This window comes from Ambystoma mexicanum, chromosome 1p (assembly GCF_040938575.1).
Source record: "Ambystoma mexicanum isolate Mex_15411 chromosome 1p, UKY_AmexF1_1, whole genome shotgun sequence".
NCBI lineage: Eukaryota > Metazoa > Chordata > Amphibia > Caudata > Ambystomatidae > Ambystoma > Ambystoma mexicanum.
Window position 1 is genome coordinate 1,479,168,062 of NC_090921.1, and position 17,329 is coordinate 1,479,185,390.

At 41.8% G+C, this 17,329-nt stretch overlaps 1 protein-coding gene across 2 annotated transcripts in view; it reads left to right on the forward strand.

The window, feature by feature from the left end:
• Window positions 1-17,056, forward strand: part of IQGAP3 (IQ motif containing GTPase activating protein 3) — a 1,503,259-nt gene extending 1,486,203 nt beyond the window's left edge. For both annotated transcript variants that reach the window (XM_069607146.1, XM_069607147.1), the window contains one exon: window positions 12,140-17,056. In XM_069607146.1, the coding sequence (XP_069463247.1) occupies window positions 12,140-12,253 (114 nt within the window). In that variant the 3' untranslated portion in view covers window positions 12,254-17,056. The remainder of the gene's footprint in view (window positions 1-12,139) is intronic.
• The last annotated feature ends 273 nt before the right edge of the window (window positions 17,057-17,329 follow it).

Consider the following 17,329-nt stretch of genomic DNA (forward strand, 5'->3'; position numbering starts at 1 on the left):
CTGCTCACCTGGGTGGGTCTTTTAGATGTCCTGACATCTTCTACGAAGTGTTGCCACAGTCTTTCAGGGACTTCTGGTGAACCGCTGAGTCCCCATGTGTAACGCAAGCATAGGTGTATGTTACGTCATGTATGGTTTTACCCAGTGATCCTTCACCTGTTGCAGGGTACCGTAGGACTGCAATTGTTTACACATTATTTCTTTATTTGTATGGGTTATACATAACCTTAACAAAACAATTCAGTATCCATACAAAAATAATTCAAGACATAATAGAATTTTCAAAATGAAGACACCGCTCACAATGCTTAAAACAATATGATTAACACAATCAATCTAAAAATACTTTAAAGTCACATATTTCATAAGAATTAAGAATACAGATTCACTCAATATCTACGGATATAACTTCATTATTTCCATTTAGTTCCGCTACGTAATGTCTCCTTATACCCATATCAATTCATGACTAACATACATAATAGGCCTACATCATTAAATCAAAAGTAAATATGTACATTTACTGGAACTACATCTTCAGTTCAGACAGCACTTCACTTACTCATCATGTATTGTTGGTACTAATTTACAGATATTTCTCAGATATCGAACTACTGCGAGCTGCAACGAGATGTCCTTTCCATATAACATTTCCAACCATAATCTTTCAAGATCCACATTGTCTCCATTCGCAAATTTCATAAAAGATTCTATGCGATCCTTTCTCAATGAATTGCAATAGATTAATAAATGTTGCAATGTCTCCGTCAACCCAGAGATGTCACAGAACCGACACAATGATGGTATTTTGTTCCCCTTTTCTCTCAGATCTGTTATTTCCCTAGTCAGCATCACATTACATTTGAAACGCATAAAATCGTTACGTGTTTTTATCTGGAAATCTGGTCAGGTACGGCTCCATACTACCTCCTCTTTTATATCCAGATACCAGCTGCTTGTACAATTTTGTTCCAAGAACTTTAACCCTGGTAATATTCCAATCCAGTTGTTCCGAGCATTTCTTTACCTTATTTGGGTTGAAAATAAGCCTCTCACACGTTGCCCCAGATTCAAATAGTCAGAGACGTAAGTTCCACTTCGTATCCCATTACCCAACAGACCATAAAGGGTATCTTTAGAGCTGATAATCAGTTTTCTAAAGAGGCACACCCTGCACTACATGACCATATTTCTGATAGAACACAGACCCAACTCAAAACGCAGCGCTTCCAATGTTACACACTTAGGTAGACATTTAAACACAGATCTTAATGTCCTGGCCTCATACTGATCTCATTCCTCAATGGCCCACCTAGGACAAAACTCCAGACCATAGCAGAATTGAGGAATCAGTTTGCATTTATAATAACACAAGGTCGATACAAAAGAACATTTCCCATAGTTGGCGTAAACATTTTTTTAATGAATTATTTGTGTGTTTACCTTCCCATCCATATATTGCCTATAGTGCAACTTCCTTTTATTTCCAAAAATGTGATAGCCTAGATAGCGCAAGTGAGATTTCACAGTCAGCTTTTCGTGATTCAAAAACCATACTAGATTCACCCTACTAGCTTTACAGTGAGGCCGTATAATTAGTTTTCCTTGCATTGATCAAGAGCGAATTTGCAAGTGTATAGTCTCCAAATACTGTTAATAGACGTTGCAGATCTCGTGGATTGTGATCAAATAGCATAAAATCATCTACATAAGCAGTCCAGGATTTCTTAAATCCCTAAACTGTAGGTGGTACAAAGGCAGCTGCCTCTAACACATCACCTGCATCTGAGACATATAAATAAAAAATTGTAGGTGCAAAAACGTAGCCCTGTTGCAAACCCATTCGTAGGATTGATCGGTTGCGTCAGTATTCCCGAATTACTTAAACGCACCTGCAATTTGGAGCCTTCATGCCAATGAAACAAGATTGAGAGAAGGGAAGATGGTAATCCCATTCGATATAGCTTCCCCCAAAGAATACTCCTATCAACCATGTCAAACACCGTGGTCAAGTCTATCGATGCTACATACACTGGGGCGCTTCCCTGTTTCCAAGCTTTCCGTTGCAAAATATTCATTAGTAATTCCCCTGTGTCAGTGCCTACATTTATTTCAAAAACCAAATTGCAGCCGAGATAAGATCTTATTTGTCTGTGTCCACTCTTGGAAGTGTTTCAATACCAATCCTGAAAATATCTTAGAATATGCATCCAAGAGTGCAATTGGTCTATGGTTTGCTGGAGACAACCTATCATCTTTTTAATATACTGGCACTATATAGGATTCGTGCCATGTGGTCGGGATTCCTCGCACCTTAACCATGTCAATATAGAGCATAAATAATATTTTTAACCAGACATTTATTATTCACCAACCCATTAAGCCGACCGCTCTAGAAGATGATGCCTTGCATATCAGCATTTTAATATCCTCATGAACCATTGGAAAATCCCAGGCGTGTTGTATAACATAATTCGGCAAAGGTTTAGCAATCTTGGAAGGGGCATAGCCAACACCAAAATGACCCCTCCACTGCATTTCCGATATGGCACATATTTGTACTTGAGCCTTGTTCGTATTTCTATTGCTATTTTGCTCTGTGGGCCTTGATTTTGTTCTTCCATTTATTCTTGATCGTTTTCCCCAAAACCTCTTTCTCAGTAGGGGAAAGGTGTTGTTTATATAGATATCTCAACTCTCTAAGTCTGTTATTTTTTTAATGATCTGACAACCACTGCTTTATCTTCCTATGGTTGGTACTAGACAAGGAGCCTGTTGGATTGGTGGGTGTTTGGACATAAGGATCAAAAGTATCGACAGTGTTCGTTTTTTCCCAAGATTCGTATTTAGGAAATCCGACTGAAAAACGGCATTAGTTATAACCACATTTTCGTGATGCCATATAATACGAGTCTTAGATGCATTAATCAAATAGGCAGATGCACATGTCCCCTGTTTCATATTTCCCTCCAACCCCTCAAATTGTACCTCCAACATCTTGCGATCACTGCAGGTAGTTTTCCTCATACATATTGTGCTAGCCATGGCAAATGGAGGTGTTGACAGATAGATATGGTCAATTTTTGTAGAGGACTTGACATTAAACCATGGAGCTGAATCCATCCAGTCACCCAGTAACTCTCCTGTATTGATTAGGCCCCATACTTCGAAGAAGTTACACCACAGTTGTCCCTGTACAGATTTGTTAAAATGTTCTCCCCTTGCAGGGCAATAATCAGATCCTAAAGTGCACCCACCCTCCTTGCCTCTAGGAATGTCGACGTTAAAATCGCCAGCCACGACTATTATGACATCTGAGTAGAGTCGATAGGCTTCTTCGATGATTGCCCCAAGTGATTCTAAGGAGTCCCAACAAATTATTTTTTACATTCCAGTATATCTTTACCACCAAGTAATTACTGGCACCGACACAATTAGTTAACTGAAACAGCATAGCTAGGCACCATTTTGGTAGTCGAAAATTGTTTGATTATGGGCCCCCCATCCACTTGTATAGCGGTAATCAGACCCCCAGAAAGCCTACCCAGTTTCCCCTTGCGTGGCTAATTCCGAATGCACTATAAATCCATCTAAGACATAGAGTTAAACCAAGTCTCCTGCAAACCAAAAAAGTGCATTTAGATAGCAAATGACAAATCTCTGGGGAATTATTTAGAAACCAATGGCCCCTCGTGTTCCAAGACACTAGGGTATAGTTACCTTTAACATTAACTATTAGATTTTAGGCCCTGGAGCTGCATGATGGAATCTCGTAATGTCATTGTTAACCACCTCAGACTAGAGTCATTTGAATCATCATCTTTTTGCGCCCTGCTAGTTGTCCTCTCTGGCTGCTCCATGCCCTTACCTTTTGAGATAGGCAACTAATTTCCTTCATTACTATTTAAATAACCTCTACTGTAGCTACAGAGATCGTAGCCATACCTATAGAATTATCCTACCTCTAAAAGAACTGCTTCATAAATTGCTAGCGAGTGAAAGACTATTCTTACATAGACATATCTATCCGGATGCACATAGTCAACCAATGTAATGTCCCCCGATGAGATAAGGTTAAGACTAGAAATCTCATCAAATAAGGCCAATATTCTCCTTCGGTTCAGTGACGTAGGCCCACCTTGCGCAAACAAATAATACATTAAAAAATTGGGGAATTTAGGGAAGTGGGGCTGCCTCAACTGGATTTCATCACATGCATGGGGGTTTTTATTAGTGTCTCTATTTCCACGCTGCAAATGTTGTTCATTTTGTACTCCACTCTCCATTTGGGATTTCCCAATCTCCATTTGTCCACCCCTCCTTTCCACATAACTCTCCTCCAGTTCTTCGATAGACACTCGTCCTAAGGTCTCAGTAGCTGTTGTTACCTTGGGATGCTCATCCATCATTAGCTTCATCACTCTCCACACAATTCTTTCAGTCAAAGATGGTTCTCCCTCTTTATCATTTAGAACCTGTCCCTTAGTTTCATTGTCTGCTACGGTTCCCCCATCCATCATTAGCTTCATCACTCTCCGCACAAGTCTTTCAGTCAAAAATAGTTCTCCCTCTTTATCATTTGCAACCAGTCCCGGATTTACATTGTCTGCTACATTTCCCAGAGCCTCAGTTTCAAGTCTTTCCCCCAACACTCAAGCTCTCCAATGTGTTTTACCATCCCCGGACCGTTAGATTGAAAGATAGCTTTAACTGCAAAAATCCTTGAATAAGAAACAGGCGGCAACTTCCCATAATCAGTAGAAACCACTGCTGACTTAAACATAGGTATACACAAATTGGGTACAGTGTCCCCTTTCACATGCATCCTGTCAACAGCTACTGATTTCCCAGGGTGTCCGATTTCATCGGATTCTCCATCGCTATTAGCTAAAGCTATAAATACTTCTGTATGGGTTTTAATAGAATCCATAATACTTCTTTTTGAGACATAGATTTTCTCATTCCCTACTATTTTTTTAGCCATTTTTTGGGGAAATAAATTTAGGAGACTGGTCTTACTCAAACTATCTTTCTGTAGACAACTACCCACATTAGCTCTCCCTCCTTGTTTTTAGCTTTTTTTCATAGTTTCAGTTTGCATATGCACCGCCAAGGTACCTCCCTCCCTATTGCAGATCAGGTCCTCCTCCTCTGACACATCCAGATTCGTTGCCATATGGAGATGGCAGTTACGATCAGATGTCTGATCAAATTTTGCCAATTTATTTTTGATGCCCTCTTCTGTCCTTTCCCAGACTTCTGCTTCGTTTTATTATTTGTTCTTTTTGACGGTCCCTCCTTGTTTTTGGGCGAGGAGGCACTTACTTGTTCCTCAATAATCGCCTCATTGGAGCTCCCCTTGCTTAAGCCGTCATCGGCACAGGGGGGGGGGGGGGTCATCCTTGGCATTTGTTCAGACAGAGGGGGCCCAGAGTCTCCACGTCTCAGTAATCCAGGCTCCCCTTTATCCTGTAGGTGTTCTGTGTTAGTCCCTATATTAACTACAGCTTGTTCCTCTGTCATTGAATGCTGACATTTCTGCATTTCTACAACCTTGATTAAATTTCCAATTAAGAGGGAGTGAAGCTGTAGTTCCGCTAATATTTGCGCATCGTACCGTCCCTCATTCATCTGGCCCTCATTCATCTCCCCCCAATTACTCCCTTGGGGTCTACTTTCTTTTTGGGCAGAGGTTATTTTCCAATCAGCCTCCTGACTCAATGGATATTGAGATAAGGCGAGTAGTGAACTATCTATTGGAGAAGTATTAATTTCACCCCTTTTGCTCTCACCTGAATCAATCAGAAGCAGAGATGCATCTTCAGCATTCAGGTTTTGGGGCTCTAGCACATTCTCATTATTAATCTGCTCCCCTTTATTCTGTCCAGATTCAATCAGGAGTAAAGATAGATTGCCCATATTCATTTTAAATGTTTCCAACCACTGATCATTTGGAGGAGATGGGGGTACTGGAATCTCTATCGCCATTTTCATAGTTCCCTTCACAGGGGTGAACACCAATGAGGCGGACAAAATATCATCAAATGCACGCACCCCTGTCATTGTTTGCCTTCTGGTTAGCGGCACAGCCCTTTTATATGTGTATCTAACATGCTTGATAGCGGCCACACACCCTTACATATATCTACAATGATACTGTGCGTAGATGTTCAATTACCAATATGGTGTATAATTGATCAAATCACTCCTTCAAAGCGTGTTCAATAGTCATACCGCTATGCCCCCTTAGTCCATCAGATATTTGATAAACAACACCAATATCTGCATGTAAGTCAAGAAATACATTCGCCCCTCCGCCACCCAAACAGCCTTACTTAGGCTTACTTGCGCTATTACACAGGTAGAAGTAGGCTTTCCAAGAGTGAGGTGGGCGGGGCCAAGGGAAGCACACAACGAGGCTAGAGCGGAAACGGGGAAAGGATAATATACGTGAGATTCAAGAACCACCTCACACAAAGTCCTTACACAAAGTCCATGCCAAAGTTCAGAGTCCAGAGACAAACAGCATGAGCAGTAATTACTTGGCAGGCTCCACAACGAACGTGTTACAGTCAAAACAAGCTTCCTCTCACAGACGGCTTCCAGGAAACATGTCACAGCCAAACAGCCTTACTTAGGCTTACTTGGGTGCGCACGCAGGTGCTCTTACCCAGGTAAAAGTAGGCTTTCCGGGAGTGGGGTGGGTGGGACCAGAGGCGGCACACAACAAACGTGTTAGTCACAACAAGCTTCCTCTCACAGACGGCTTCCAGACAGCGTAGCATATCCAGGCAGCGTGTCACAGCCAAACAGCGTTACTTAGGCTTACTTCTAAAAACACTGGGACATATTAGAAAAGCATTGCGCCGTGACAAGTGCCGTTTGGCATAGTATAAGCACAGTGTAAAAATTGCTAGCACTAGGAGAACAATGCAGTGAATGTGTATTTTATTTGTGTGCACTAGGGCAATTGTTACCCTGGTGCTTATGCCATGCCAAATGGCACTTGTCATGGTGCATTGTTTTTCTAATATGTCCCAGTGTTTTTAGAAATAGGGCAAAAGTTGCCCTACTGCTAATACATGCAGCTTTGCACTTGCACCGTGCAAAGTTTCTGTAATCTGGCCCCAGAATGTACCCACTTTGGATTTCCAATCTAGATAAAAGGGTAAATGGTGTAAACTATTTTGCGCCTTGAAACACTTGTGTATAGGCGCGTTATATATGCCATATCATATCATAACTACAGGTGACTTCAAAATGAGAGTAATTTAGGAAGTACATGAAATGTGATTATTCACACGCCAAGCATAGTGTCTATTCCATATACTTGCCAAGATTCATCCCCCATGCCATGTTAAGTTATACGGATTCTTGCCATGTTTTTTCTGTCATCGTGAGAAATGTTTTATGATATACCACAGAGTATGTGGACCACACAAACTGACCATTCTCTGTAGGAGGGGGAAATAGATATCTAGTCTGTGCTATAAGCTCTCCCTCCACTTGTGGTTGTAGTACATAAGGAAATCGTGCCTTAAGCTCTGGTGGTGGATTTAGATAAGGAATAGGAGCGTGCTCCTTGTAGGTTTTCTCTTGCCACTGCACTGGGCTTTGCGTGTGTCAAAATACTTTACAAAACAAACATGAGCTGACATGTCATATACATTCTCCAGATTATTTTCAATATCCAACAGTGCTACTTGAGAAAATATTTCTATCTTGGCCCTCAACATGTTCCAGTAGGTGTCGGGAGACCTGCATTGTAGGGTGCACTACCCGAGCTTCATCAATCACTGATGGTGTATGTATATGGTGTTGCATACTTTGGACGTTTCAAAACACTGAGGATTGATCTTCTGCTTTGCTTCGTTTCTTGCTTTTTTTATGGCCCATCTGATCCAGAAATTATTTTGAGCTTAAGGAGGTTTTGTGATTGATCGCTAGCATAGTGTGTTCTTATAGTCTTCCCTGCTTGTCAGGTTTTTTAAGATAGTATCTCCTCCCTCGGGAACATGGGAGTAACCATTTGGATCTGGTTTAAGGTGGTCTACCGACACTTGACACACAGCATTTTTAGGAGACAGGGCTAGCAGGAAGACTGTTCCAGAGCCATTGAGTTCCAGTCCCTTCACATGACGTCTGTCGTGCGCTCCAAGTGCTTCTTTTCCGTGGATCTTTTCCAGCAGATGGTCTCCAGACTTCAAGGTGCTGTAACCTGTCTCTGTCTTGATGCTGTGGTAAGACTACTTTGCCATGGATGGAGTCCCTCAGGAGATTTTAGTAGGAGCTGATTTGGCCTGGTGAGAGAAAGGATTGTATAAGTTGGGCATTTACAATGGGAGTGCCAAATAGCAATTCATAAGGGGTTTTACCCTCACATGGAACAAGGTGAGGCAAGTTATTTATGCTGTGCTGCACTAAATGTACATAATCTACCAAATGACCTCCAGAACGGAGGATGCATTTAGTCAAGGCTTGCTTTATCATCCCATTGGCTCCTGCAACCACCCCATTTGACTGTGGCTGAAACGTGTTTGAGAAATGCAGAGTACAAACCCAGCTTAACAGGGCCTCTCGGGTTTGCCAGAAAAGGCTGGCCCGTTGTCAGCTTGGCGTAGTTTTGGTGCTATCCTAAATATTGAGCACAGTAGTCGTCTTATGACCACTTTACATTCTGCCTTCTTCTGGAGAATTAACTGGGTAAATCTGGTGTGCAAGTCCACTACAGCTAACAGGTTTTTGTACTTAACGGGTGTCGGTGGACCTTTGTCATTCATATTCATGTATATGGATCACAATGTTGCCCTTATTTGTGTGTTCTCTTTTAGTTTTCTGGAATTGTCCATAGTTTCCAAGCATATGAAACCATTTGCTATGTACTGCCATACTTCTTTACTAAGCCCTGACCACCAATATCTGTCTTGTAATAGCTTTGTAGTAGCCACCAGCCCAGAGTGTGTTGTGGATACAGTTGCATGTGCTGCAGAGATCAGTTTTCATCCGATCCAGCTTTTTTGGTAGTGTCCTGCCAACAGGGCCTCCCTTTGACCTAAGGATAATGACTATCTTTGTGTTCTTCTTTAGTGTTTGTAGATGGAGTGGGTAACCATTGTGGGTTAGGACTATTTGCATCCAAGCATGCTTTTATGTCCTCCTCTATCTATGTATGTATCTAGCAGAGCTTGTCAAAGCTGCCACCCCTTTGTATAGTCTGCTGTCTCACAGACTGATCAGCAAGTGCATTGCCTGCACTGTGAAAATGATCCTTTCTATGTGCTTTTGTATATATAACCCAGATGAGATGCCTGGCCTCTTTGATGTTTCATGCCTCTTGCCAAAGTTTATTTGCTAATATTTGTTTCCTTTGTAATCTGAAGGAGTTTGCTTGCCACTATTGTAGGTCAAAATTGTAACCTCTTACTTCATAGTCTGAATCGGACACAATGTGGGACATCTAGTCGCATTGCAAGGAGGAGGCCATGTAACTCGCCAATCTGAGCTGATCTATCACCTAAATGCTTTGTCTGTCCCCTGGTGTACAAACTCATTTTTATGGCTGAAACCACCTTTTACAGTATCACAGTCAGCAGAATATTTGGAATGTGTTCCACTGCTGGAACAGCACTGCCATCACAGTAGATCACATTTGAAAACATCAAAAGTGGGATGTCTGGTGCTTCTGCTTCTTGTTTTAAAGACCAATCCAGTTAATACATCTCTTGTAATTCAGGCCTGTAATGATATTTGAGATCTGGTGCTGTTTGGGTGGATGCCCATTGGACCCACCTTGAATGTGTAGTGCCTTTGCATTTAACATACTCGAGCGTAAAACTGCTATTAACTGCACTAACAGTGCGTTTATATGCATGGTTTTGTTTGCATCTAGTGTGCATTCCTTGTGCACTATTATTTGTACTGCAGCCAGAATCTTCTCTGGAGAAAGCATCTGCTGTAGAATTGTATAGCCATATGAAGGATATGCTTCACTCCCAGAGTAGAATCACCAGCGTCAGTCAGATGATCACACTTTTCAAGAGCTCCAGCAACCTTTCAGCAGCTTCCTTGTTCCACCTTCTGTGTCTCATGGCCTCCTGCCTCACACAATTTGTGTATCTTTCACTTCAATCGATACGTATGCACATAACTCACTTATATTTATAGACAACTTTTGGTTTAGGCTAGAGTCTGGAAAACAGACTTCTCTTGTTATCAGATATTTGGCTAGACTTAACCTGATCAATCTGTGATACAATTTGGATTGCTTTGTATCTATTTTAAAACTTTTTTACAATACTGACATTTGCGATATAATGTATTTAGGTTATGTAATTTTGATGTTATAAATGTCTCTTTGTATGTCGTAAGTTTGTGTAAGGTTTATATCGAACCATAAGCACAATAAATAAATAATACTTGATTAATAAGGTGAGTTGTGTCAGTAGACCACTGTATAATTTGAAGGTGTTCCATTGGGGCCAATTTCGCTCTTGAGAGCAGACTTGCATGAGCAAATATTACTCAGTATCTAATTGTGTACATTTCCTTGCTGTGTTTGTTAATTTGCATGCTGGTAGTTGTGAGGCCACGTAGTACCTGTAGCCCATAGCAAGCATACATGAGTGACTTAAATAGGGAGGCTAGTGATCTGTTTTGCTTCCTGTGGGCTGATAGACTCATCTGGGTAAACACCACTAACATCACTTTTTATGGCACACGATGCATTCTGAAAGTGAGTTTGTTTAGCAGGCCTGACTTTCAGACAGAATCCAGTTACTGGAGTACCTGGAATTTTTAAAAATGAGGGTTGTTCCCCTTGCAGGTGAAAATCCAATCACATCTCTGTTCTGTGAAACAGCTGCTACTAAACGTTCTGACAGGCGAAAGAGAAGATTCTCAGTGGCAGCTCTTTTTCTGTGGGCCATTCTCTACAAATACATGGGCCAAGCGACTTCACTGTTAAACTTAAGGAATCGTTTCCGTACCTAGCTTTTTCTTCGAACCTAAATTGAGCTGCCTTTCCCAGAGTTTATCAACAATTTATTGTGTAGTCTGCCCGCTTTAAGCTCTTCAATAGTCTACACAAATACATTTTGGCATTGTCCTTCCAGCTGGTAATTGTAGAACATAAATATTTGCAAGTGTATTATTTAATTTTATTTATTTTTTGCATTTGTATAGTGCACAAAAAGCTCTTGGGCATTGAGGCGCTGTTACTTGTGGGGTACTTAGTTACAGGGTAGGTACAGCTGGGAAATGCATTTACATGTTGTACATTGATACATTAGGATACATTGTCAATTTATAAATACATTTTGAAGTTTGTCAAGCGATGCAGGTGATTATGGGGTGTGTTACACGAAGAGTGTAGTTTTCATCATGAAAAGTAAACGGATTAGCCTTGTTCAGGACCATGCAGTTTTCCATTTCCTGCAGCTCGAACTACTCCATCACTGTAGTGTTTGCAGGGGCTTTACCCACTAGCCGAACATCTTGCACTCCCACCCTACTAACCAGAGACCATCATGAAAACAATTGCCCATCTATACTGGCATATGATCCTAAAAGGTTCTATTGTTCATCACGTCAAGGTAGATTACATCTTCACTATTTAGTATGTAGTGGCACCTCAATGCCGTGGAGGCTACCTGCCACCCCCACATCTCCATCCTGAACGGTGAGGGTATCTACCTCCCCATGTAGGACCAATTCATGCTGCCATAATAGTAACCCCTGGAGTGTACAATGCAGCATGAGGCATGCACCGTTCATTCTTCTTTTGCATTCATGCACTAAAATGTGTCTCCTGGAGCATAGGCATTGAAGTGTCAGTCCTTTCCACTTAAGAGAATATCTTGCTGCTGTTTCATCCTAGTATACTGTGTTCAGCCATTATTTGCATGAGATGATTTCGCAGTAGCATTAATTATCATGTCAATGTGACACCTGCATAATATTTAACCAATAACAAATGTCGCCCCCACTAACGATGCGTCTTCTTCACGACTTTGATGCAGCAGTAAGGTAACTCTAGTGTATGATGGCGTCTATTCCCCTCCTCAGCTCCGCCCACATCTATTAGCTATCAGGACATTGTGTTATAGTTTGTAACATTTATGCCATCTATTTCCTTCCTCAGGATCTCCTGCAGCTCCAGTACGAAGGGGTTGCTGTCATGAAAATGTTCAACAAAGCGAAGGTCAACGTAAACCTTCTCATCTTCCTGCTCAACAAGAAGTTTTTTAAGAAGTAAATTAAATCTTTAAAAAAAACCTTTCTATGGCAGGATCCCAAACTCTGCTCCTGGAAACGCTGCTCAAAAGAACTGAAGGTTTGGATCCTGAAGTACGTTTTTGGATCCTCCGACCTTCCTCGCCGGCATGGACAGCCCTGGTTTTCTTGTTCACAGGAGCCAGAAAAAGAGGCATTCTCGCTGTTGAGGTTCCTTGAGGAAAGGGTGCAGTTACTGCTGATGAGGATCAACGGTTAATTTAATTGAACACTAATGTACCCTCTGCACTGTCACAAGAAAGGAGAACACCCTTTTGTGGGCAGGAAGGACGATCCCGTCACAAAGACATGGTGGGAGCCAGACACCTCAAAATGTTCTAACCTTCCAATAGCCGTCTTGTGGAGGGTAATGCTGCTTTTCTTCGACCTGCCTTTAATTATGAATGTATTATGTAGAACACTTCTGCTAAAGGGACTGCACACACGCTGTATTGGATGCAAAGGACTGAGCTATTTTGGCCATTCGTTGCTTTTGTATGTGCTATTATTTCAGAACCCTAGCCTGTAAGACCAGGCTTCATAATGTTACTTTGAAATCCCTGCACTCAGTTTTGTAAAACTATTTATTCAAATCCTGCTGGTCTGTATAGATTCTGCACTGAAAATCTGGGTGTGGAGTGTCCTCATTGAGTAACGCCCAATCTGCATCAACGGATCAGAGCTGTGATTGTGCATGCTGCCGGGAACAGCCACCTTTTCACTGTTTGGTCACATGCCTTGCACACTGGTACAACTACAGATTTTAAACAATATTATGTATTACAGAAGGTTATTGTATTGTAATGGTATCCAGTCATATTATTGTTCTGAAAAACGTTGATATCAATGCCCAGAAGGGAAAGGGCGTAGATGCTTGGGCCTCTTTTGTGGTCGTCGGTGAGAAGAACCTGTACCGTACCACAGCAGTAAACCATGTTGGCCGTTGGGCATGGGGAAATCGGTCGCTTAGTGTGTCTGTGTGTAATCGCAGTGGATATTTTCAGAACACTCCATTATACTCTGCGGTTTCTGGTGTATTAAAATGTCTGTGTACAACACGGTGAGCAGTACTTTTAAGTGACATGCGCAATCGATGTGACGGCTTGTTTAGGAGGTGTGGCCTTACGAGGCAGCCTAGGTAAGTTCTACTTTGTCCATTTTTTTGGTGCTGACCCACACAAGGCATCCTGGAGATGTAGCGATTATCACCCTCTCACCGAGGGTGCAAGGGGGTTGGTTGATCGCTGCATCTCAGGGATGCCTGGCAGGGATCGGTGCCACTAAAAAAGGAAGTAGTAGAACTTGCCTAAATCAGCTTCTTGCGACCTTACCGTTCGTTCCTTGTTTGTGGTGCCGACCCACACAAGGCATCCATTTGCAGCGATCACCCTCTCACCCTGATCCCTACATCTCTGGTATGGCTGCCGGGGTTGGCGCGACGAGTAAAAAGAGGCGAGGCAGCTAGAAGCCCAGCCCTGTTTACTAAAGTCTGAAGCTCTCACTTATGCTCGAGTGATTTAGTGATGCTGATGCGAATTCGTTGTTTTAATCCCGTAAAGTTGACTTGTCCACATTCAGTGTGTATATTAGGCAATTAATCTGTGGGTTCTTAACGTAATGCCACACATTAACTTTAGGTAAAATATAAACCATTCTAGTTTGTAATGTTTCCCAGACATGCTTGCAAAGCAAACTATAGAACATGTCCCTAATAGCAGAATACTGTCCGCCTGCTGCCAGGAGTTTGGATCGCTCCATGAAGACCGACATTTTACACGGTAAACCGGTTTTATTCGTGGGAAAATAGATGATCTGGGAATCGTTACGACTGTTTTGGGGGGTTGGGCAATACCGGGTCAACTGTGTCATTGTACTCTCCGATTATTCTGTTCGATGATTTTTCTTGTGAAAGTAAAAATCGACCATACTTTGTAATAGGTCTGCCAAACTGTCAAATATATTTGTTAAAAAGGCAGGTCTTTGTTAAAAATCCCAGGTCTTTGTTAAAAATGAAACGGAGGCTATTGAACAGCCAGTATAGAAGTAGGTCCTGCAATTCAAATCGCGGGGGCAATCGTGGTATTCCATAGGCTATCAAGTTCCATTCCACCATAACCTACCGAGGAATACCTTAATCCTGGTGATTTTCTTTTTATTACATGCATATCCCTGCAGCTCACCATTAAGTTTAGTCTCTCCCTCCGGACGGAAATCATGTTCAATGCAAACTCCTTTCTCACGGAATACGATTGGTTTTTAATGTAGGGTACGCCATAAAGACTGGTATATATAGGCCAGCATTTTACATAAACCTCTGGTTGCGAGTAATGGGCTTTAGCATTCATAGTGTCAAGCGCCGCCACCAATCCATGCGTGTCGATTGCAAATACTTTTCCTTGATAACAGGTCATAATCACGGTTTATTTAGTAGTCTCAGAGTAAATTACAATTAGATGTCCATTGAAGCGAATATTTGCTTCGAAAACAACTGTATACAAGTATTCCTGTGAGTGCACTGGCATCTGGTGGCACAACTAAGCATTACACCTTAGAGTTCCACGTATCTAAAAGTAAATCCGTTTAAGCCTTTAAGGTGTTATTTATTATATTACATGTCTTTTAAATTATCTCTGCATTGTTTTGCTTTTTTCCCTTTACCCACGCCTTTTTTTATCATTCCCCTTCGTTCTCATTTCCTAATGATGGCAGAGGAATGCTCTTCTCCTTGATAGCACTAGCATGGGTCCAAGTCCAGCTGGTTTTGCTAGACGCTTTCCCTCGCCATTAACTTGGGTTCGCTTTATGTCCGGGGACCTCAGCCTTACAGCGTAGTTTGCAAGGGATTTTGGCATTGCCATTTTAATACAGAAACTACAACTTCCTGGGACCTCCTTTGGCCAAGTTAATATCTCCCAGGCAGGCGTCAGCTGAATGGAGCTTTTGAAAGTGCTACCAGTGTGGGCAACACCAGGCCTTCTGTGGGTCTTATGGCGAAGGCGTTCAAGCATGCGGATCCCTGTGTCTGCCTGGTCCCCCATCACTGTCAATACGGGCTGGACTACAGAGCCAGTCCAGATCTCGCACTTTGCAAGTCCCACCATAAGCAAAGGCCTCTCGCTGCCCCAATGTGTAATTCAAAATCAAAATGTTTATATGCTCTCTGCACCACACTACATTTAGCTGCCAATTTTTTGGATGCATGCCCTGACCCATTAACCAGTTTCAGTGATGCCTGAAAAAGGAATGCTCGCTATACATCCTTGATGGCATGCTGTGTTTATCTATGCCTTTCCTCTTGCAATTTCTGCTCATGGCCATCCGCATGTTCTCTTTATTTTGAAACTTGGCCTCCAAGTGTTTCATGAATTATTTCAAATGTATTTGCTTCCCCTTTTCTGGATAGCTTGTAGGCAAATTTGTCAAGCTCCAGGCAGTGCTTCATGTTGCTTGCCGTACTAGTAAACTCCGTTACTTTTCAGTTGACCTTTTTAGCCTCCTTTTAAGAGTTATTTGAATTTTTGATAGCACCATTGTGTTTTTATTTTCTCCTTCCGTTCACATTGGCTACAAATAAACTGGTGACTAATTTACATCCAGTCACTATGATCTGTTCATTTTATTTAAGTTTGGGAAATCTCACCTGCATACATTTGTACTACTGTCATTGGAGTGGCCTTATGGGTCCATTTTAACTTGTCCCATTCATTCTGTGTACGTTTCCATCAACTTTATTTGGAAAACACTAGGTTTTCCAAATGCAGCTTCACTGTTGGTGAGCCCTTTGTTTGGCCAGCAAAGTCCCCTTCCTAGGCCTGGTCCATACTGCCTGTCAAGAGGGACTCCATGTTCCAAGATGAGCCGTGCCCTTTCTCTTAGGAACATTTTGAAACAGCTTGCAGTGCAGGAAAAGACAGCTGCATAGTACGAAATGCCCATCATATTACCCACACTACTCCTAACCTAAGTAACTTCATTTGAACCCAGATAATTGCAGGTACAAACACGGGTTCAATTCCAACACAATCCCCGTGAACGATTTTGGGGATGGGGGTCTAGCTACGAAAGAGCCTTGCTGCTGAAATATAAATGAAGGACTCGCCAGCAGTGGTCAGTCTGCATTTGAAAAATGTTGCTGCTTTCGGCTTTGCAGTTTTAGCAGGGCTGAGTCAGATTCACATTTCCTAAGGCACTTTTCAAACTGGTTTTAAAAGGAGTTTATCATGCTACGTTTTGCGGATGCCTTCCTATGATTTATTTATTTTGCACATTTGAAGAACTTTATTCTGCCAACCACAAGGAACCCCATTGCTATACAGCTGGCTTCATACGATGTGATGTATGCAGAGTACTAGACTTTGCAGCAACACAAACTAATGTGTCAATTTGTAATGGCTATGTACAAATATATTCATGCAGACTGTTTATTTTATGTTTCAAACTTGTGCCAGATATTTGTAGCTTTTTCCTGTTTTGGATTTATTTTCTGAGTTCGTCTGTTTTCTGATTTTTACCTGTATTTCCTCTCTCAACATATCTAGCAGAGACTGATTAACTTGCTCTTTACCTTGGCCACACCACCTTTAATTTTACTTTGGTTTGATATCATGTTTTATGAATTCTCTTGGCTTCTGTAGAGCTATTCTTTTGCTGTTGAGACATCTGGAAAACGTTCTTCTGTTCATGGAAAAGCCCCAGAGGCCTTTTCTTTTATATCTCAGTTTTGATCATGTTTTGTTTTCTGCTACTGACACAATTTTGATTTTATTAAACTATGACGTGCATCAAACTCTTTTGTCTCGTGTTAATCTGTTTTCAAGAATCCCTGTACTTATGCAAAACATTGTGTTTTGATGATAATGGTACGTTTAGAATCAGTGGGTGCCAAGAACTTTGCAGGTGCCTTCAATAGCGATCTTATAATGAATGCAGGTCCTCATGCACTCCTTCCTTCCAAAGATTCCGTGTCTTAGAAATATGTTCTCCAATGTCAGTCTGCTTTGTGCTGCACCTTGATGTGGTAGAGGGCACTGCAGCACCGTGCTATCACCCACGACTCTGG